Below are 24,094 nucleotides of genomic sequence, written 5' to 3' on the forward strand. Positions count from 1 at the left end.
CATAGCAAAAGGTCGGCATTTGGCCTTTCTTGGAGAAGGAGACCGAGATTTTCTGGGCTCCGGGAGAGTCGTGCTGCCCTAACCGGTCACGGGATACGCAGAAGGGGGGGCAGGCCCGCAAGTGCCATTGATCTTGAAAGAGGGGAGGGCATCTCACACACACACACACACAAAGGTTACAGCCTACGCACAACTACACCCTGCCAACAACCCACCAGCACCCTTTCAATTATTAACCTCCAAGAAATCGGCCCTGCAAGATGCACCCCAGCAGAGGAGAGGATGGAGGATACAGCATCTATCGTCAGCCTCCCTTTCGCTCGCTGCCGTTCTCTGGAGTGTGTGTTGAACGATAGGTCAGCTCAGAGAGCACATACAGTGAAATCCATATCCTACATCACACACCAGTGGCCCAAAGCATATCTTCTACAGTACATCTAACAAAATTACTGAGTTATATGATTACGTCAATACATCTTTACAATAAGGTGTCATTTGTTAACATTAGTTAATGTATTAACTAACATGAACAATGCATTTATTACACTATTTATTAATCTTTGTTAATGTTAGTTAATGAAAACACAGTTGTTCATAGCTTATTCATGTTAGTTCACAGTGCATTAACTAATGTTAACAAACACAACTTGCGATTTTAATAATGCATTAGTAAATGCTGAAATTAACATTAACTAAGATTAATAAATGCTGTAGAAGTATTGTTCATTCTTAGTTCATGTTTACTAATGTTGTTAACTAATGAACCTTATTGTAAAGAGTTACCAACAATTTTAACAAATAATAACATATATTAATCTGAATACTATATATATATAAAATATATACATACATATATACATATACAGTTATTTTAAATGGTAACATTACTGTTTTTATTGTATTTTCAATCCAATAAATGCTGCCTTGAGCATAGGACTTCTTTCAAAAACATGAATAAAATCTTACTGACCCTAAACTTTTAAACAGTAGTGAATAAATTGCTATATCATACTAAATTAATATACAAAATATCTCAATATTTGGTTTATAATCACCTAAAATGTTATTTTGGTAACACTTTAGAATAGGGAACACATTTTTCCTTCAGTAAGTAAGTTAGTAAGGTAGCTGATAAGTTTAGGTATGGAGTCGGATTAAGGGATCTAAAATATGGTCATGCAGAATAATGCATTAATATTTGCTTTATGAGTACTAATGAATGGCCAGTATGCTAATAATATGTGTGATAAGCAGCTAGTTAATAGTGAGAATTGGTCCTTAAAATAAAGTGTTATCATTATTTTTGTCAATTAAACTGACATCCAAGTAAAACTGACTAAAACGTTTGAATATGAAAAAAAAAAAAAAAAAAAAACTTTTTGTCCAACAAACTTTGGACCCCATTGACTTTCATTGCATGGAGAAAATTGAGACTTTTTTTTGTTAAATCTTTTATGTTGCACAGAAGAAAGAAAATCATACAGGTTTGGAATGATGTGAATCTGACTAGATGACAATTTTCATTTTTGGGTGAACTATCTTTTAAGACTGTCTCTTACAACCTTCACAGTGCTTTGAATTCAAAGAGAACTTCAAATTAAAGAGGAAAAACTGAAAAATGTCACTTAAAAGTCAAGATTAGTTTAAAAAAGTTGGCAATCAGAGCTTTGCTCAGTATAGAGTCGACCGTTAACTGATCAAGCTTTCTTGACAAAGAGGACCTGTGTGTGAGCATGATGGGTTTTCGAGCAGAGCTCATTAAGGGGCAATGGGGCCGCTCATCTCCGGCTCTTAAGAGCGCTCTGGTCTGTTGGGGCGCCAGTGTCCCTTTCTCACTCCTCCAGGCGCACATCAAAAAGTGGGGCAGACTCTCTCGGCTCTGTTCTGGCTGTCTGGGGCTTTGAAGTCCTTTGGTTATCAGCCAAGCGTGTCACGCTACCTGCAGCCATCTGTGAAGAGCCCACAGTCGGGCTGGGCGGCCAAACCCCACAATGACTGTGTGCGTGCGTGTGTGTGTGTGTGTGTGTGTGTGTGTGTGTGTGTGTGTGTGTGTGTGTGTGGAGAGTTTTACCTGCAGCACTGTCTGCCGCGTTCAACACATGAGGCATAAAACATGAGAATGAGAGGGTGGGAAGTGAACATTCTGAAGAGACTTATTGACAATATCTCTCTCAGGGATCTTCTTCTCTATTCTCCTGACTATATTACCTTCAAGAAATGCTTAAATTAGACAGAGAAAGACTGAGACATACATACAGTGAAGAAAAATGGTGTAAAAACAATTTTAACTCAGAAATTGCTAATAAATTTAACAATAAATAAGGAAACAAAGTAACGCAAATGTGAATTGTGTGTAGAAGTAGAAAAACTGAAATAGTATTTTCTTGTAAAGCGTACTCTAATAATCTGTTTTATTTACCACTCTGAAAAAAAAGTTAAAATTAATAAAAATTTATTTGAATGTTTTTAAATTAAAAATCTGTCTATCTTTGTTCAAATAAAGTACTTAATTAGTAAATAGAAAAGATGAAAAAAGTCTTATAAAAATATTTTTAAAATAAATCTTTACTAAAAAAAGTAATTGTTTAGAAAGTGCTAGTAATAAGAGAAAAATAAAATAATAATAATAATAATATTATATATATATATATATATATATATATATATATATATATATATATATATATATATATATATATATATAAATAAATAAATAAATAAATAAATAAATAAATAAATAAATAAATAATCGGCTGATAAATATCAAATATTGACAGGTACTGATAAATACAGAACTTTAAATTAAATATAAAAACCATAAATTAAAATAAAACGCAATAAAATAAAACATTCAACACTACAAATCACTGTCAGTGATTGAGATTCCATGTATAAGAGTGGCCAATGTTCTACACAAACCCTAATAAATGATTAAAAGTAAATGCAACCAATGAAACATGGGCATCTTTATACTACTGTGTTCAGTTACGTTGGGTTCTAACTACGAGATGTTTGTGGACAAAGCTAATCTGTCTGTCTCATCAAGTTTAGACTGTACATTACCCAGATAAAGCAGGCCGAGCCTCACCATGCCAATTGGCCCAACTTATGGGGGTTTCTCGACAACAATAGGATTATATAGGGCATAGACAATGTGCTTTCAGCAGGCTGGCATGGCATGGCCAGAACAGGGAGGGGGAGAGAATGCTGAAAGACCAATGAATGCATTGTATGCCAATTTAACCCCCGGTTTCATCCATGTATGCACATGCACAGTAACCCACATTACAGAAATCAGCACACAAGACCACGTTTTATCTCCAAGTACACTAGAAAAAATGATTTCTCCAAAGATGTAAATAAAACCAAGATTTTTACAAAAGAATTACACTCAAGAGAATACCATTTCTGTTTTTCTGGTCATTTTGGCCCAGAGAGGATTTTCTCTTTCCAAAAAAATGCAAGTTAAGGTTATCATATTGGATCAAAACCTACTGAAGTTCGCTCACACAGGGTACAGTACAACAAATTCCTCCAAAATTGATAATTGTGGTGTTCCCGGTCAAAAAATACAGCTTGTTTTCTAACAATTAGCACAGGATTTGTATTTGCACCTCAGCTTCTGAGTGAAATTAATTATCCACAAATAATGTTGCTTTTCACTCAAAAACCGAGGTGCATAAGCTCAGATCAATGAGGCCTACGATAAATCAGTTCCAAAAGAAATACAAAACCAATGCTAATTGAAAGAAAACAAGTTGACAAAAAGATTGAATCCAAAATTTGGAGATAATATGGCATTTTTAGAGGCTTACAAGCTCATATTTGACTGGGAACACCAAATTAGGTTAAGCTTTTTTTTTTTAGCATAGCACAATGGTTAATTCAGTGTGCTCCTTGCCATTTGCCAATTGTTTATGAAATTAACTAGCAATTCCTGAGAGAAAACTTTTTCTACTCCAAATGTTTCAGCTCAAGTTAAACCAAAGCTAACCATGTCATCAACCACTTGCACTTACTAAAATTCATAACTGATGCCCTGAGATATAGGAATAAGTAGGGTTTCATTGCACAAAAGCAGCTGAATTCCATCAGTCAGTGGCTGGTGATATGAACCCTGGTGCCGGTAACCATAGGTGTGAAGGCGAAATGAATGGTGCCCTTCATGAAGGAGTAATTGCCATGTGATTACAGCCCCGCAAATGCAGCGGCTGTGAAAAAAAGCCCCCCTTTCATTTCCCTTTGTTGGTGGAAGAATGCAGCCGGGAGAGACCCCAGCGTGAACTGATCCTCTCATATCTGATCAAAGGAAACATACCAGTTGGACCCCCACCCTTTAAAAAAAAAAAAAAAAAGCACATCCACCAGACCTGGCAGAATGAGTTAAAACAGGCCCATTTGTGATGTTTTGAAACAAAAATTACTTGATTTCCTTGTCATTCCCATCGGTTTCCCTTTGCATTTTCATAGCTGCTTATTTACCTCACTAAGTGACCGTATGTTGACAGCCTGGCAACTAAATGCAAACCTTTTGTTTACCGTGTAAACACGCAATGTATCCCAGAATGCATTAGTACTGTGGGATAAGTGTGGGTGTAGAAAGGTATGACACTCAGCATTGTCTGAAAATGCCCTTGGTGCTGCATCATATCTGACGCCCGCACCACGAAACAAACAGAGAGGCTTGCAGCTGGATCCTTCTGTGTTTCCGCATGGCTGCGAATCAATGCTGAACTCACCTACCCCGGCGTATCGCGCATGTGGTGAGAGCTCTCGGACCAACGTCGCTGGCATGGCTCTCCGTGAAACCTTATAGCGGACTAATTGTTGCCAGTCATGCCAAAACTTTCACAAATAGAGGACAGCAAATTAGTAATTTAAACCGGGAGTTACATAACAAATTATTACGCAAGACAACATGAGCCCAGCAAACGGGCTAATTATGAAATAATAAAATCCCATTATGCTGCCTGCAGGTCATGAGCTGCGATGCCCGAGAGGGGATGTACAGAGCAGAACTTGAAGAGAAAGACAGTCAGTGCAATGTGATGATCCCTTTGCGAGGGACACCCTTCCTAAAAAATAATAAAAAGATTAAAAATAAAAATAAACATAGCTATATATAGTATGTATAAAAATCCATTTGGACTATGTGAGAAAAATATTAAGCATGACATTATAAAGATACCTTGTTTCTAAAGTTTTTTTCAAAATAAACATGCTTTTATATATGCATTACTCTAAAACCACAGTAATTATTAAAACACAAAAATAAGTAATAAGGCTAAATCTAATGTTGTGTATCTTTTTTTCTACCATTATTAAAGTACAGATGGATTTATAATTTGGTGGATTCTAATTTACTTCTTTGTACTTATACTTTATACTTAAGTATAAAAATGTTCCAGACCAGTGTCATAAAGCCCTTGGGATCATACTAATATTTTGTGAGAAAAAAAAAAAAAAAAAACTCCTTCAAAATATTTTTTCCCACAATGCTTTATAGAGATTTTTTTTTTATTTCTACTGTTAAAAACTAGGGCCTTTAAAAGAATAATAGGATTTTTAACCAGTCTTTAGAAAGCACAGTTTGGTGTTGTTAACTAAAAACAAAACAAAATAATTTAGTTGTTTTGTTTTGTTTTGTAAAGTAAATATGGCCTTGGAAACTAACTGGAATAAAATAAGTTGAAAGTACTAAATTATTATTACTAAATTACTGAAACTAATAGAAGTGACAAAACATCTTTAAAATTACTTGAACTTAAACTAAAAGTACAATGAAAACTGAAAATATAAAAAAAAAACAGTCAAAATATTATTAAAAATATGAATAAGTACTACTACTACTAATGAAAATATTAATAGTATGTAAATAATACTAAGGCAACACTGTTATAACAAAGAATGCGTATGATATTAGTATTATGGTTTAATATTCAGTAATACATATTAAAAATAAAAATATTAAAAACACTTTTACAGCCCCCTCTTCAATTCTCTGCTCCAACTGTAGCAAACATGCATTTTTATATGTTTGCACAGACAACAAAACATACAATACCAACACACTGATAGCATCTGAAATGTAAACGCTTTTACAAATGAACAACTTCAGAGACATACAGAGGTTTACAATGTTGAATTAATAAGGATTCAAAGTTTGTTTTTATTGTATTTATAATAAAAGAGATGAATGAAATATTTAAAGCCATCACATTTACCACTGTTTACTTAATTTGACAGTTTCATTCTGTGAGACTTCTAGAGGTCACTGTGACAAGCACCCACATAAATCAGTTAATGAGAAAAACATGTTATACCAAAACATCCACTGTGTTTATATTTCATACTTGTTGAGCTTTGAAGATAATTACAGCCATACACAGAGTGCAAATGACTTTACTTTTATTACTCCTATCTGGATTTCATTTATAAATACGTTTGCCATTAACAACGTCTTTCTCAGAGTGTCATTTATCGATAATGAGAGACACATTATGAGATCATGTTGGAATATTGAATTTGTTCACTAGCAGTTGTACCATCCAACAAACAGCAGAGATTTTAGATGCAGTCAATGCATTGATATTGCACATTTCAGTTTCAATCCAAGCATGCAAAAATTGGTGCATTTCACATGCAAAATAAACACCTAAAAAATGAATGAGCTCACCGTGGTCAGTAACAAAGCCCCGTTTTCCCCTGCACTTTTGGTTTCTGTCAGTAGGACAGACCCCATTAACTAACCCACCCCCATATGCCACAATTCAACTCCCTTGGGCACCAGAGCACACCTGTGAGCCATTTCCCCACTGAGGTTCTGAGAGCTCAAATGTCCCTCAGGCTTCAAAGGAGCACAAGATGTGGACAGCATAATCACATTCAGTAAGCCTGCGGTTCATTCATTGACCCACGGTGAGACGAAAAGTCCTGTAAGGACTTCTGTGAGGATAATGCGCTGGAGAAGACTATTTCCAGAGTGACCAATGACCTGGACAGTCAGCCATTGTGGTTTTCAAACATGGATGGCTATGAGAACCAGGCATTTGTCCGTCTGCCAAACAGACACCGGTGTCACAATGCTTCAGTGTCCTAGCAAGGAAGCACTTCCTCTTGATTGAGGGGGGCAACAATGTAAACTCACTCAGGGGCGATGACCTCCAAACTTATAGATTTTCCTGCAATTCTCAACTGGCAATGACCCTGGACCTTAGGCATGGGTTAAGATCAGTTAGGGACAATCAATCAACTCCAACACCAAAACAGAAGGACATGTTGGAACAGTTGCTTTATGAAGTTTATGACGCAGATGCTTGTCAAGTGGAGATGGTGGCGTGAACTCAGGGGAACCAAGAAGGTTTCCAAAGGTCTGAAAAGCAAAAACAGTTGGCAGAGATCATCTACAGGTCAGAGACCAACTAATCATATGGTTTAGACCATTATACTGGTTCTTAAAAGACTGGTTTCAGAAGGCTTGGAATATAATATAAGAATATAAGTCATATGGACCAATTTGAGGGTGCTTTTTTTTTTTTGGTTTCTTTGGTTACTCTAGACTACTCAGAAGCTTGGAGATAAGATTTTTTAGAAGTTTCTGAAAGATGCCTCTTAGGCTGCATTTATTTGATCAAAAATGCATCAAAAAAAAAAAAAAAAAAAAAAGAGTAATATTGTGAAATATTATCACACTTTAAAATAACCATTTTACATTTGAATAGATTTTAAATTGAAATTTATTCCTGTGATGGCAAAGCTGAATTTCCAGCATCTTTACTCCAGTCTTCAGTGTCACACTATCCTTCAGAGCTAATTCTAATATGCTCATCAGGAAGCATTTCTTATTATTAATATCAATGCTAAAAACTGTTGTACTTCTAAACGATACATCTTTTTTTCCAGGATTCTCTAATGAATAGAAAGTTAAAAATAAAATGTTTTTGAAATGTTGTCTTTGCTGTTGCATCCTTGCCAAATAAAACTTTTGAACAGTATGGTATATTTATGTTTTATGGAAAAAAGCAACTTGGAAATTCTGTGAAACCCTCAACCTTCAATGTTCCAGGGAAGAAAGAAAGTCATACAGTCTTGCAACAGCATAAGGGTGAATAAATTATAATGTAATTTTCATTTTTAACTACTATTCCTTTAAAGATTAAGCATACTGCAAACGATATTGATAATCACCAAACGTGACCCCTAAATATAAAGAGAAAACACAATAATTGGAAAGACCCAGGCCTGACTCAAGATGTCTTTCCATCTCCAGGATTCCAAAGCTAAACATTTGCTTCCTTCTGCTGTAGAGACAGGTTGTCCTGGTCCTCACATCAGGCATTTATCAACATGTCAGTGTGGGTTACGAGGCCAGGAGCCAAGACTCCTCTGGCCCCAGATTACTCTTCCGTATGGGATTGAGCCAGAGCGTTGGGCCTGCACCACAGCGCTCCACAAAGACACATCAGTGCAGGGGAAAAGGCAACAACAAAGAGCTCTCACTATGGACTGGCATTACAAACGTCTCCACGGACAGTCTGTACCCTAAACTGGAGCAGTAACAGATATTTATTCACAAACTGAAAGGTCTTTTACTCCTGCTTTTGAAAAGAGCTCAACACAGCGCGCATGTGCCTTAGCGACACAATGCACGCATCTGACAACCATGAGATGAGCAGAGGAGTCTGTAAATAAATGCTAAACAAGCATGACCAGACATTTAATCTAGTTTTAATGTGTGTTCACATACACTCACAGATTGGCGTTACATTGGACTGGCTGCTCAAACCACAAAAAACAACAAATAAACCAATTATTAGGCATTCCTAAGGTAATGACACAACACCACCATATTAAAAGTCCCAGCTTTTGTTAGGCAACGAAAACAACTCTACAAGTGAAACAAAGAGAGATAAACAGCAAAAGAAACACATTTCTGCATTAACCAGCCATCTGAAGTGTAGAAAAACTACATAATTGCATCCATAAATATCACACAAGACATATGGACAGTAAAGGAAATGTGTGATGCTGCCCCACATTTCCATTCTGAGCGCACACATCTATAATAAGCAAGAGCAGAGAAAGAGAAACCACCAGAACAATGTCATTTCTATTCCATTAACTACTTCCAAATGACAAATCTCTCTTTACACCTTATGAGCATCACTGTTCGACTAAACAATTAGGCTGAAGTCCCACACATTGTTTCTTAAATAAGCTCACTTGGTTTTGTATGGGATTACAGTGAACATCCCATAGGAGATGCTGTTTATACAACAGCCAGATCAAACCTAAAAAGTTACACGAAGGCTAAACCAAGTCTCAAGCGTCTTCAGATGTCCCATAAGGTTACCTTAAGGGTCTTCAAATGTAACCGTTCCACAAGATGAATCTAGCATCCATCCATCTGCAGCATCCATCTACCTATAAGATCATCTAATCAACTAAGAAAGTTGTAGAACTGTGATTAAAGGTTTGCATATTTCCCACTTGCTTTAGCTTGATAAGGCAAAAATTAAAAAGTAATGCCTATTCATTTTGTGCAAATAATCTTAAAGACAAAAAAGGGTGGGGGTTGCTATCACCAGCAGAGGGAGCACGGCTAATCAATCAGAAATATTGAAAAAATAATATATAATAATTCAAAAGACAAATGTAATCCTTCAGCTGTCTGAGGCTGGCACTGTCGTACACATGCATTGCTTTGTATTTGTCTAAATTATGAACTAAAACCAACCGGAATATGATTCAATCTCAATCTGAAATCAAACTCAACCACAACTAAGGCTGAAAACCTAGTGAGCAACCTACATTTTAAAGCACCGAAGGTGCTTCAAAAAGCTGCATATGCACCTATGATACCCAAAAATGGGCAGCATATGGTTTTGAGACACAGCCATGAAGAGATAGTTCATCCAAAAATGTAAAATCTGTCATCATTTACACACCCTCACGTCATTCTCAAAAGATGTCAATCTCAATCACCGTTCACTTTCATTTTACATACAGAGAAAGTGACTAAGGCTGTCACAGTCACTTACATTCTGTCCAAAATCACCACAGAAAAGAAAAAGAGGTTTAGGTGAGTAAATGACAGAATTCATTTTGGGGTGAACTAACCCTGTAAGTGACCTCAGCATGCTCTCTGGAGAACAAAAACAGCTTTTTAGGCTGTTGATGAATTGATTTTACCCCTCACGTCGAACAAAAAAAATGCTAAGACAGAAAAAACTCTGCTATGGATTCACTGTATACTCCATAAAGCATTCCTGCACGAGGATTAGTCACCTTAACACTGCAGTGTATTAGTTAGTCTATAATCACACCAAACCATTACAACATATATTGTGCAGCATCAATTGAATAACAAGTCACTTAATAGTGAAACAAGAAATTAGAAAGCGCAATTCCAAGAATCATGCCTTATCTGTACACTGCCTGTTTGCTTCATATCCACTTTCTGTTTCGTATATAACCTCCCTAAATAGATCCATAATCTATTGTATATGACACAAGCGTGCAGAATACACAGCAATCTATTATGAAACGGTGGTATTTTGTAATACTAGCCAATAAGAATAAACATTAAGTGAATAGACAGCATTACACAATGAAACAGAGGGAGGTTTGCGGTTTCAAATACATTTTAGTCAAAATCCACAATAAACCTGGACGAATTCAATAAGTAACTGATAGCACATCAAGCTAAGATTTCATAAATAATAATAATTTAACAAATGCATCCTTTCTGACACAAGTAAGAGATTGGTAACGAACCTCAGGACCCGACTGCGGAGAGAGTGAATAATGTTAGTCAATTATGTGCAGGTCTGACATTAATTTCACCCTCGTAAGGGCTGTAGATCTTACCTTCGTATACAGGGGCCATCGGTGCAAGGATTTCTGTTATTCATGGCAAAAAATGAAGCGACAGCACTGTTCACAACTCAATAAAAATCTGCCATCTTGAGCCGCGGACAGAATCGCTGCTGTCTCCTGCATTACTAACCCAGTTCATCAGGGAGAGAAAAAGGATAAAAGAATGAAAAATCACATCCAGAATTTCAATTTGATAATCGGCCCGGGGTGCGTGATGAAAAAAGGATGTCTGCAACTTAACTCCACGGGTATCGATGGTGTTTTGGCTCTAATAAAAGAGCCAAATTGCAGGTCTTGGCTTCAGCTGGTGATCATGTCTGTGGAGTGAGTGCCTGCAAAAGTTGCAATGAGAGAAACGAGAGAGCGAACGGAGCGACTTTGCGTTGTAATCGAACGACGAGGTAACCGATCGTGTTGAACAGGGCCTCTAAATCAAACGACGATCTACTCGATCCGGCTCACTACCGTTCTGAAAACAGCTACTTCTGTCAAAATACTGTTATTAATAATATTACATTTATCACTTCCTTACTGCGATGCCACTATGGTCTGGTGAGGGTGTTATATGTTAATGAAATATTGCCATGGATTTGATTATTACATTAAAAATGCTTATTTCTGTCACAGGTTAGATGATTCTGTCTGCTTTAAATCGTGTGGCTGCTCAGCACAGAATGAAGTCCATAAGAACTGGATTACAGAGATTGAGCCAGAATCTCTTATACATTTATTTGCACTTGCTTGCAACTACTCTCCGTATTTCTGGAGCTGGATATCCATTTGAATACATAGGACATTTCATAAAATAATTACAATAGACGAGTGATAGATTCATCAGAAAACCATACCTGTTCTTTCCATATTTTGATGAGACTATAAAATTGTTAAAATTTCATCTGCATAAAGTAACATTTAACAAACCGTGTTTATAGATTTAGGAAATTAAGAATGCTTTTAATATAGTATTAGAAGAAGATGTGTATGTATCATAGCATATACATATTATAGCATATCATAGAATGTTTTCTTATTGAAACACACACACAAAAACAACAACAACAACAAAAAAAACAAAAAAAAAAACACTGTCATCTGTGTAAAAAATAATAATAATAAAAAACAAAAAACTCTGCTATCCAGTACCAATCATATAAAAACAGTAATCTTCAAGAGGTCATGCACTTTTTTTTCCCAGAAAAAAGTGTTTTAACACAACAACAACAACTATAGCTCTATAGCAAACAAATAAACTGCCACAAAATATTAAATAGTAGGCTATTACTTCGAATTATTTCATAGCTTTTTAATTTATATATTTTTAAAATATATAAAGTTAAAAGTGTAGCTAATTAAATGTGGGGATTATGAGTGCGATAGAGAACTGTAGGCTACAATTCTTATGTGTGGTGCACTAGCTAGCTATCAGTGCAAACTACAAGTACCACAAGCCATTGCGTGGGAATTATTTTTCAGCCGCATAAAAACTACATTTTCCAGACCGCCTCAGTGTCATCGCAAGCGGTTGTTGTCAAACACGAGGTGAGCGCATTGTTTATATCATTTAGCCTACTCATAATGTTGGCATCATCTAAACCTTTGATAACATTGTAACGTCCCATATTTACTCAAGTAACAGCAAACATTATTAGCAGAGTGCATGATGATGCTCGCTCTTTTTTTATTTATTACGTAAACCGTTGTACGGATTCTGTTACAAAATAATAGGGGAAAGGTGACATTAAACAGAGCATCGAAAGTATTGAACTTATTCTTCGTATGTGTATTGGTAAAACAGTAACACAATGTTGACAGTAGCCTAAATTATAAACAGTCTTCACTTGAATTTCGGGGAAGTGTCACAATCAGATACAGTAGTATGCACAGATGTAACAGAAATTGAAGCACTGCCAAATTGTATTTTTGTAGAATGATTTGTAAGAAGTCTTCTTTGAAAATAAAATAAAATAAATGTTTCTGTGTAGTCCTATAAAAACAATAAATAAGTGTGTGTCTGTTCATTTTGTTTAAATTTGTATTGATTGATTTGTTTGGTTGATTATGTGACAAACTTTTCAATTAAATAATATTATTAATATTTAGGTGGTTATTATTTTTTTTATAGTTTTATAGTTTTTTTTTTTATACTGCATGATCAAGTAAGCATGTGATATTTGTCTAAACTCATATTCTGATTTATGTATTAGAATCACTAAGAATATTGCATAGTGTCAGCATCATCTGTTAAAAATTGATCTTGCATTATTGCGAAATTGTATATGATTGGCCCTTTTGCACACAGCTCGATGTCCTTGCTTGCTCTCAGACTAACAGTTGTTGATAATACAATGTCAGCCATGCTCACAGACAGCTGACTATTAGCCTACATAAAACACTTTGTGTGTTGCTTCACGAACATGATTGCTAAAGTCAAGAACTTCACCGTTAACTGTTAACAGATTGTAAGCATTAACTAAAACAGCTCTAACAGAAAGCATTCTTTACCTTTAGCTGGTGTGCGCTGGCAGGTAGACAGCTCTTTTGGGAGATGCTGTCTTTTTTTAGCCTACATTTCCTTGGAGATTTACTGCATCTCCACACTGACATGGAAGAACATCTTTACAATGTCAATGATGAGAACTCAGACATGGGTTGTATCTCAAGGCTTCTTGTTCACAATCAAGAGCCTGTTTTGGGGATTTCGAGAAATGTGAGAGGAGTCATGAAACCACATGTGACTAGTGTAAACAGCAGAGCATCAAACATGTACAAACAGAAGCAGTGAATAGTGCAAATAAAAGGTTGGAGGAATCTGGAAATTAGCATTACCTAATTGTATTCTGTTTATAATAATGTAAAAGGATTAATCTTTCTACTGTCTGTAATATGTGTTGTGTTTTTTTGGCTGCATGTAGTTTCTGTTCCTCATGTAAAACAGGGTTGTAAAAAAACAAATAGCTCTTGTAGTTTTTTATAACTCTTTATTTATTTCTTTTTACAGATGTTCTTGACCATTGCAAATTGTGAGCTGGTTAACCATTTACATTTTGTATTCAACTTAATAACTGAAAATGTGGGTTAGGTGAATGGGTCAAGTGTCACAGGGTAGTGTTTCCGTCTTCATGAAGGATTTCATTCTGTTTAACTAGATATTTATTTATGCAGAACTCACTGTCGCAGTTCTAGGGTGCTGTTGGTTGCAAAGGCATCTCTATGGTTTTCTGGGTGGTTGTTATGTTATGCACTTAAAGTAAAAAACCTGGCAAAGTCAAAGATATTGCTTGGGTCACTGTTTCAATATAAGTCTATGGGATTTCTTTTCAATAGTTCGATGTACTGTTATGACAAAACTACACTTGTTTGTTTTACACTGTAATTTTTTTCACCAAAAGTTAATTTTAACTGTAGGAAAAGTAACTTGTCACACTGAAGTTTTCATATCTGTTTGTTTAGTTTTTTTAATGCTTAGCTGACTAGCGGAAGAGACTAGCCAGGTTTAAATTCCACTGGTGTGTTATTACAATAAACTTGTATATTGTTTTATGATGCTCCATGCAACATAATTCACATAAATCCCATTTTAAGTGTTTCTTTTTATGTTAGTGACTTTGTTGTGTGTTAATCATCAAGCGCCAAAATGAATGGGTGCATGTAAAATTATCCTTTTTTTTTGGATAATACTTTACCAAAAGGTTCCATTAGTTAACATTAGTGAATGTATTAACTAACAATGAGTGATGCATTTGTTACAGAATTTATTCATCTGTTTTAACATTAGTTAAAAAATACAACTGTTCATTGTTAGTTCATGTTAGCTCAGGTCTTTTTGATAATAAGATACAATTACTGGTTACCTTCTTTTTTTTATATATATAAGACCGTTAATAAATAGCTTTTATTGATGTTTATTTTATTTTACTTGTCTTGTTTTATTAAGATTTGATAAGATCTGATTTTATTAAGAGCTGATGTTTATCTGGCAGATTTTAGGCTGGTATATTGTGATGTTACAGTGTGTAGATAACAAATATTTTGAACTCTTAAGTGCAGTTAATTTGTCAGCGTCTCCTCTTTGTGTGCAGAAAGCAGCAGTAAGAGTGACAGGTCTCATCATGCAGCTGTTAGTTGACGTTCTGAAATGGTTTGGAGTCGAGGCGAGTGGATGGTCTGTGTCTGTGTGCCTTTTTCTGCTGTTCCTCAGCCTGCTTTACTGGTGAGTAAAACAATTTCTTCGTGAGGTTTCCAAACGCAAAACACATACACTGTTATTTCGCAGATTGCAATGGCAGATTTCTCATGACCAATGTTTCTAAAGCATTCTGGGAAGAGAGTACCACTGTGAGATCCAAACAGCTCAGACTTGTTTTCCTCAGGAGAAGGACGGCGCGATCTGATCAAATTCCAATCACACGTGTCTCCGCACTTATCTTTTAAATGTCTTCCCGTTTGAATGCAGACAGCGTTCAGATTCCGGTCCCTTTTTACAGTCACGTGTAGGCAAGGCTGAAGGTAATTCATAGTTTCCTTGGTCACAAGCCTTAGGAATATAACTGTAGCAATAGTAAAGATAGGAGTAAATCCTTAAGAGCTGATAACAATCGTGCATGGTCAAGCTATGAAACATATCTAGATGTAAAATATGTACTGAAAAATAAAAACATAAGTAAACGGAATTAAATAAAAGTTCACGCAAAAATGAAAATTAACTCACCCTCAGGCCATTCAAGATGTAGATGAGTTTGTGTCTTCGCCAAAACAGATTTGGAGAAATTCAGCATTACATCACTTGCTCACCAATGGATCCTCTGCAGTGAATGGGTGCCATCAGATGAGAGTCCAAACAGCTGATAAAAACATCACAATAATCCACAACATGACTCCAGTTCATCAATTAACATCTTGTGAAACAAAAAGCTGTGTGTTCATAATAAACAAATCCAACATTAAGACCTTTTTACCTTCAAATGAGTCCTCTAATATTGCTTTCTCTAGTGAAAAAGTCATCTTGTCTGAATCAGGAGAGAAATATGCACAGATCAAGCACCGTTTACAAGCAAAAATGGTTTAAAACCTATATTCTAAACAAATATGTCAGTTTATTTTTATTTGACAGGACAAGAGGGGATGGATTTTTAACTGGAGGAAGTGTAATTATAGATTATCGATTTCAGTCTGAAGCGATAATTTGAAATTAAAAAGTTTTAATGATGGATCAGTTTATTTTCGCTTCACAAGATGTTAATTGATGGACTCATGGAGTCATGTGGATTATTGTGATGTTTTTATCAGCTGTTTGGACTCTCATTCTGACGGCACCCATTCACTACAGAGGATCCATTGGTAAACAAGTGATGTAATGCTACATTTTCTCCAAATCTGTTCAGATGAAGTCATCTGCATGTTAGACGGCCTGAGGGCGAGTAATTACCAGCAATTATATTTATTTATTTATTTTTTGGAGCAATTTTTTAAATTGCAAAAAAAACAAACAAACAAAAAAAAACATAGAATATTAGAATATTTAAATAATGGGGGGAAATTGTCAAAAAGTGTGGGCACATTGTAATTTGAACAAGCAGCAAGAATTCATTTTTTACTCAGATGCCTGGAGGTTTAGTTACAGTTTCCATATGGTAAATCAGAGCTGTTTTCTATTTTTCTTTGAAGATTGATTACTACATCAGTGTCCTCTAAACTTATAACACAGGTTTTCCATTGCAAAGTCTAAAGGTGATTTTTAAAATGTAAAAAGTGTAGAGTGTCTCAATTTTATTGGTTCCCAACTAAATTTGTCCTCTTATTGTAGGACATTGACAAATGTATGGAACTTTATCAAGAAAAAACCTGAATCCAGTCACTTGTAGTACAATGCATGGCTTTTTTGTTTTTTTCTGTAGCATTCAGCAGCGTTTTATAGACAGTGACATGATTCCTTTAGACAGCAGTGGCCTCAAAAACAACACAGTGACTTTAAACAAAAGTGCTTAGCATTTAAATAAAGGATTAGTTAAACACTGCTCTTATAATGCAGTGACTCAGTCTGGTGAGAAGCTGATTGGAGTTGCAGGTCTCTATTAAGGTTATATTTAGTTTTCCGTATCAGAACTTTATTACAGTGTTGGAATCAGTGAATTTAATTACAGCCATTTTTACAGGGCTTAGTCACACCCTTCCTTATGAAACATTCATATTGTCACCTTTAACAGAGAAGGAGCACTGAAAAAAAGGATGTTCTTATGTTGTCCATAGCAATAAGAGTGCTCTGGACAACAGCTTGTAGGTTAATTAAGGTTTAAGAAGAACTTAAGCCGGTCTAACCTTCCGGTTAAATGCTAAGGTATTCTTATTCTATAACATCCATTGTTATGCTTACATAATGGTATATTCCACTGAAGCATCACTGCTTTGTTTAGTGGCGCCATGACCTGTTGCATCGTATATCGCATTACTATTCAAACCCTTGGGGATTTTTTTTTTTAAACTGCAGCTGTAGTTAGTTTCATTTAAGGTAAAATACTTCAAGTGGAGTAATTTTTTTACAAGTTATCTAAAAATTTAATTATAGGTTATATAAAGTGTTCTATGAAATTCTAATTATTGCAGAATATGGATCAGTGGAATATTAAAGAGAAATGGCACCTTCCAAGAATATGCAAATTATATACTTTTTAATATTTATATAGCGTTGGAGGCATGCATTGCTTTTTGACATTGACATTCAATCTGCAATATTAAAATGAAATTATTAATTTTATTAAACATTTATATTTTATTACATATTTAATTGTATATCTCTAACCACACACACACACACACACATTAAAAAATAATGTAAATACAGTGTGTGTGTGTATTATTCCTTTTATTAATGCATTATATTATTATTATTATTACTACTTAATAAATAATACATTTTAAAATCAATAAAAAATCAATTCATTATTAATATTTTGGTAACAACACTGCAAACGTTATAGAAAATGACTAGAAAATAAAATGGATCCTAATATTTAATTTGACCTCTTGATTTTGATGGTCAACATTTTCTGATGATTAAGCACCTTTTTTTCCCACTGTATATTTGTTTACAAAGAAACATAATAATAGAAAAGGTATTAGGCTCTTTGTTGCATCCTAGCTGAAAGTGACATAACATTTTCTAAGAAATTTAAAAGATTCAAGAATATGCTAGACATATTAAAGAGATTTAATAGAAAAGAAAGAATCCGATAGTGATCAACTGCTTTTTCCCTCCATGGGGTACAAATGCTGTCCCTGTTATTTAACTTTTAGCAGTCTTGCACACACACACACACATTTTTGTTTCAGAACAAGTAAATTCCTGTCTGTTGGCAAAGGCACGACTGTCATTCACTGTGGACTTAAAGAGGTTAGTTATGTAAGGGCTCACTCATTCTGTCACAGTGCAAATGGAGATTTATATCAGGGGATGAAACCTTTCTGCACAGGGCTGCTATGACAAAGAGTTTTTTTTTTAAAAATCTGGATTTCGAAGATGGTATATCAATAAGCATTTTGGGTCGGTCCCAAGGCTGAAATAAGCCATATTAGAGGATTAGTCCCTGATTCGAGACTTGACTGCACTGTTAAATATAAGCTTTGTTTCTTTGAGATGCTGCTTGTCAAACACACAAACTTAAAATACAAAAGACGCAGTGTTACGGAACAAAACTTTCTAATCAGTAGAGGAGCCAAGTGTTTCCTCTGAGGTCATCCATGTGTAAAGGAGAACGCTATTTATTTGCATCAAACGTGCAATTGATATGGTAAATTTGCTGCAATGCAGTAAAACATGACTAAATGTGCTTGGCAAAGCACTATATATTTGCAAAGGAACCTCCTGAAGTACTCCAGCATTTAGTTTTCCTTTAGACAAAGAATTGATCTTCAGTGCGAAAGGTTAGAGCTTATATAAGAGACCAGCTTGGACCAGTAGATCGGAGGGTTTTACAATGACAGGGCCTTCAGTGTGTTTGCAACTGCCAGAATGTGAGGAAAGCGTGATTAGCAGTGAGCTGAACTTCTTCTGAACTCTGTCCCCTTCTGCCTCATTACGCATAAAGGCATGATGAGAGGGTACTGGAAACAGCCAAAGCGTCACCTACTGGCAAATGAAGCTGTTAGGTTCAGTCCTCTGCGAATCGGTGTTACTTGCTGGACTTTGACATTGCAAAAAAGGTTATTTGGGTAACTTGACAACATGAGCAGCTGAACGTCTGTTGTTGTGTAAATTGGAAGATAAACATATCTAAATTTGGCCAGTTTATTCTAATGCCCAGTTTAGTGGCCTGTGTGGGAATGCTGAGAAAGCAACATGTACTTGCATTGTCTTATGAATCATTTTCTTTTAAAACTTGTGTAGTGAAAAATGTTTTAGTTACATGCTTACAGTATGCGTCTTTTTTCAGGCTTATCCTGTATCTGATTTTGTAGAAGTCTTCATGCAGGATATATATGTATAATATATCAGAACCATATTGGTTTTCAGTCAGTATTACAGATTAGTTTTTTTATTTATTGGTTGATATTGGCTATTTAATTGTGCTGGGCTTTTTTTCTATTTTTCTATTTAGATTACATTTGTATCATATAATGTTTGTTTAAAGTAAAATAATAATAATTGAATAACATGCTGTACATTATATTTTGTGATGGATAAATTCACATCTAGCATTTAACATGTTTGGTTTTTAATGTTTTATTTTTAAATTTACTTAAACAAAATATTATAGAATTTCAATTACTGGCTAAAACATGCAAGGAAATTCTCTCTCATTGTTATTGGCCAGAGTTATAGTAATATTAGTAAATCTATTGTGAGTTCATAAAAACCTCTGAAAACTGGGAAGAGTGGGGTAAGATGTGTGCTATTATAATGCATTGAATATTATTACAAATGCTATTATGAAATGTTAAAGCATTTTAACATTTTATATAATTTTTTTATATTTTATATATATATATATATATATATATATATACACACACACACACACACACACACACACACACATATATATATACAGGTGCATCTCAGTAAATTAGAATGTTGTGGAAAAGTTAATTTATTTCAGTAATTCAACTCAAATTGTGAAACTCATGTATTAAATAAATTCAATGCACACAGACTGAAGTAGTTTAAGTCTTTGGTTCTTTTAATTGTGATGATTTTGGCTCTCAACAAATTAGAATACTTCATAAGACCAATAAAAAAAAAAAATTTTGGTGAATTGTTGGCCTTCTGGAAAGTATGTTCATTTACTGTATATGTACTAAATACTTGGTAGGGGCTCCTTTTGCTTTAATTACTGCCTCAGTTCGGCGTGACATGGAGGTGATCAGTTTGTGGCACTGCTGAGGTGGTATGGAAGCCCAGGTTTCTTTGACAGTGGCCTTCAGCTCATCTGCAGTTTTTGGTCTCTTGTTTCTCATTTTCAGATTCTCTATGGGGTTCAGGTAGAGCTGCACGATTAATCGTTAAAAGATCGCGATCTCGATTCAAACACCCACACGATCTCATTTTTAAATGACAACGATTCGCCCGTGTCTTAAACCTTTGAAAAAAAAAAAAAATCATACAAAGTTCAAATCTGCGTTCGCTCTGCCACTGACACAGAGTGCGTTTGCATGGACCCTCTTAATGCGATTATAATGAGATTTTGGCGATATTGCGATTATGCTTTACCTCATGTAAACGCAATACTTCGATCTAAATAATACGATTAAGCTCATAATCGCAGCAAGCATAATCGTATTAACATAGGTGGCGTACACCGATTTTAATCGGAATATACAGGCATGTAAACACCTTAATCGCAGTATTGCCGCTCTGACCAAAGTGCGCATGCGCTTGTGACATATATGAATAATGTGACACGCACCTGTAATAATACGGAGATTAGAAACGATGGAGGGGAAGAAAGCATCGCATTCTGAGGAAAACACAACAAGCTGCCAGCAGTCTCTGTGCAACATGATCTCACAGAATTCCGTGTAATGTTCACGGACTTAATTAATCCCGAATCTGTGGTGGCATTACGGAATCGCCGAAAATTCCGTGATGGACTCACAGAAAAAATTCCGTGATTGGCTCACAGAAGTGATACCAATGTAAGTCAGTGACAGGCATCAGCCGTGCTCGGACCACGGCTGATGCCTTCTGTGAGCCCATCACGGAACTTTCGGCGATTCCGTGATGCCACCACAGATTCGGGGTTAATTAAGTCCGTGAACATTACACGGAATTCTGTGAGATCATGTTGCTCTGTTCCTTACCCTCATCCAGAAAGGACGAACAGAACGCGACGGCAGCGTATAGGCAAACAAATTCCATCATATTTCTATCATGGCGCCGAAAAAGCGTGGAATACAGCGATACAAAATCATTATGCATTAGACGTAATTAGATTAAAACAGCGACCAGTAATACTGCTCTTTCTGAGTCCATCATTTGTGCTGTCCAGTGGGGTATGTGAATAATGGCAGTGAAAAAATTAACCACAATTCTTAGCGAATAATAAGAATAATGGAAATTGCACGTAAACGGGAGTAAGAGCTTTGCTCTTGACATGTAAACATCAAAATGCGATTAAGTCCTTACTCTGATTATTGGAAATAATCGCAATATTCGTGCGCATGTAAACGCAGTCACAGAGAGCAGACATTTAACATGTTTGGGTAAGAAACAGCTTCACAAACAGTCTTTTCAACTGCACAGTATTATTTCTGTCTTATATAGTCATTCATATCATCACAGAAATACTGGGATGAAAGTTTGCAGTTCAGATATAAATAGCGTTTACATGCACCCTCTTAATGCGATGAGATTTTGGCAATATTGCGATTTAAACTTTATCTCATGTAAACTCAATACTTCGATTTAAATAATGCGATTAAGCTCATAATCGCAGCAAGCATAATCGTATTAACATAGGTGGTGTACGATGATTTTAATCGAAATATACAGGCATGTAAACATCTTAATCGGAGTATTGCCGCTCTGACCAAAGTGCGCATGCGCTCGTGACATGAATGACTCGACACCTGTAATAATACGCAGATTAGAAACCATGGCGGGGAAGAAAGCATCGCATTTCTGGGGAAAACACAACTCGCTGCCACCAGCCTCTGTTCCTTACCCTAATCCAGAAATGGCGAGCAGAATTCGACGGCAGCGTAAGCAAACGAATTGCCGTCACATTTCTATGGCGCCAAAGCATGGAATACAACCATATAAAAGTGTTTAGCATTAGACTTAAATAAATTAAAACGGCGGCCCATCCATTAATAAATAAAACAAGTGAAGTATTTATGAGTGAGTCATTCATTCAAACCATTTTTTCCCCACAATTTTAATATAAAAAATTGGTGTGTTTAAATATATGTTGAAGATATACAGTGTGTGCAGAATTATTATGCAAGTTGATATTCTGGTCATATTTTTTTTCCAAGAACATTTGACCAATTCCAAACCACATCAATCTTAGTAACTACTATCAACTTTGTATTTAATCATTTCTAAGTGATATATAATTGCCCATGAAGGCTGAAAGTTAAAAACTCCTTATTTCAGGTGTGCAGAATTATTAGGCAGGTTTTTTTTTACAGATAAAATGAGCCAAAAATGAGATTGAACTCAAGGATAAAAGTAAAACAATTATTAAATGCCCATGAGAAGGATGCAATACTAATGCAATAATAGAATTAGCAAAGTTAAGGCATGACCATTGGGCAGCGAAATGCTTATTGGGTCAGCAGGGTCAGAAAAAACAGGTGGAGAGGAAAAGACACGTTAACTGCAAAAGAATTAGGAATTAATGTCAAGAATTAGGTGAGAAACCATCAGGAACCATTTAGTCTCCAGCACCACCATTTTCCAGAGCTGCAACCTTCCTGGATTCTCCAGAAGTGCAATGTGTCAGGTTCTCAGAGACCTTGCTTTGGTAAAAAATTCTTTAAAATGGCCCTCACTTAATAAGAATAACATGCTGAAGTGTTGTGAAATACATGAAGACTGATTTTGTATAGGATTTATGGACAGATAAGTTGTGAGTGACTCTTGAAGGACCAGCATCACATCCTCTTGTACCACTGTTTGAAGAATTTATCTTCCAGAATCTGACAGTAAGTTTTAGGAGCTCATTTTTAATCAATCCTGCAAGACAGACTTTTCAGGATAGGAGATGAACTTACACAGGATAGGAGATGAATCCTTACACATTGCACTTCTGGAGACTCCAGGAAGGTTGCATCTCTGGAAAATGGTGGTGCTGGAGACTAAATGGTTCCTGATGGTTTCTCACCTAATTCTTCACCTTAATTCTTAATTATTTTGCAGTTAACGTGTCTTTTCTTCTCCACCAGTTTTTTCTGACCCTGCTGACCCAATGAGCATTTCGCTGCCCAATGGTCATGCCTTAACTTTGCTAATTCTATTATTGCATTAGTATTGCATCCTTCTCATGGGCATTTAATAATTTTTTTAACTTTTAATCTTGAGTTCAATCTCTTTTTTGGCTCATTTTATCTGTAAAGGAAAACCTGCCTAATAATTCTGCACACCTGAAATAAGAAGTTTCTGACTATCAGCCTTCATGGACAATTATATATCACTTATAAATTATTAAATACAAAATCAATAGTAGTTATTAAGATTGATGTGGTTTGGAATTGGTAAAATGTTCTTGGAAAACAAATATGACCAGAATATCAACTTGCCTAATAATTCTGCACACACTGTATATATTAACATGTTTAGTAATTCATTCAAATTAATTAAACACTTTTAAATAGACTGCAGCAATAATATTTTGTCACACACTATTTTGTTTAGTTCAGAATCGTGATCTCAATTCGAGACAAAAAAAAAATCGTGATTCTCAATTTATCCAGAATCGTGCAGCTCTAGGTTCAGGTCTGGTGAGTTTGCTGGCCAGTCAAGCACACCAACACCATGGTCATTTAACCAACTTTTGGTGCTTTTGGCAGTGTGGGCAGGTGCCAAATCCTACTGGAAAATGAAATCAGCATCTTTAAAAAGCTGGTCAGCAGAAGGAAGCATGAAGTGCTCCAAAATTTCTTGGTAAACGGGTGCAGTGACTTTTTGGTTTTCAAAAAACACAATGGACCAACACCAGCAGATGACATTGCACCCCAAATCATCACAGACTGTGGAAACTTAACACTGGACTTCAAGCAA

General features: G+C 35.6%; 2 protein-coding genes across 2 annotated transcripts in view; one reads left to right on the forward strand and one right to left on the reverse strand.

Annotated features, from left to right (window-relative positions):
* hipk2 (homeodomain interacting protein kinase 2) overlaps nucleotides 1-11,246 on the reverse strand; it is a 106,679-nt gene extending 95,433 nt beyond the window's left edge. Inside the window, 1 exon segment of the mRNA XM_058750613.1 lies at nucleotides 10,870-11,246. Within this exon segment, the coding sequence (XP_058606596.1) occupies nucleotides 10,870-10,888 (19 nt within the window). The 5' untranslated portion in view covers nucleotides 10,889-11,246.
* Nucleotides 11,247-12,348: 1,102 nt separating this feature from the next.
* Nucleotides 12,349-24,094, forward strand: part of tbxas1 (thromboxane A synthase 1 (platelet)) — a 76,763-nt gene continuing 65,017 nt past the window's right edge. The window contains exons 1-2 of the mRNA XM_058751126.1: nucleotides 12,349-12,417; nucleotides 14,958-15,088. Coding sequence (XP_058607109.1) covers nucleotides 14,988-15,088 — 101 coding nt within the window. The 5' untranslated portion in view covers nucleotides 12,349-12,417; nucleotides 14,958-14,987. The remainder of the gene's footprint in view (nucleotides 12,418-14,957; nucleotides 15,089-24,094) is intronic.

This window comes from Onychostoma macrolepis, chromosome 18 (assembly GCF_012432095.1).
Source record: "Onychostoma macrolepis isolate SWU-2019 chromosome 18, ASM1243209v1, whole genome shotgun sequence".
NCBI classification, from domain to species: domain Eukaryota; kingdom Metazoa; phylum Chordata; class Actinopteri; order Cypriniformes; family Cyprinidae; genus Onychostoma; species Onychostoma macrolepis.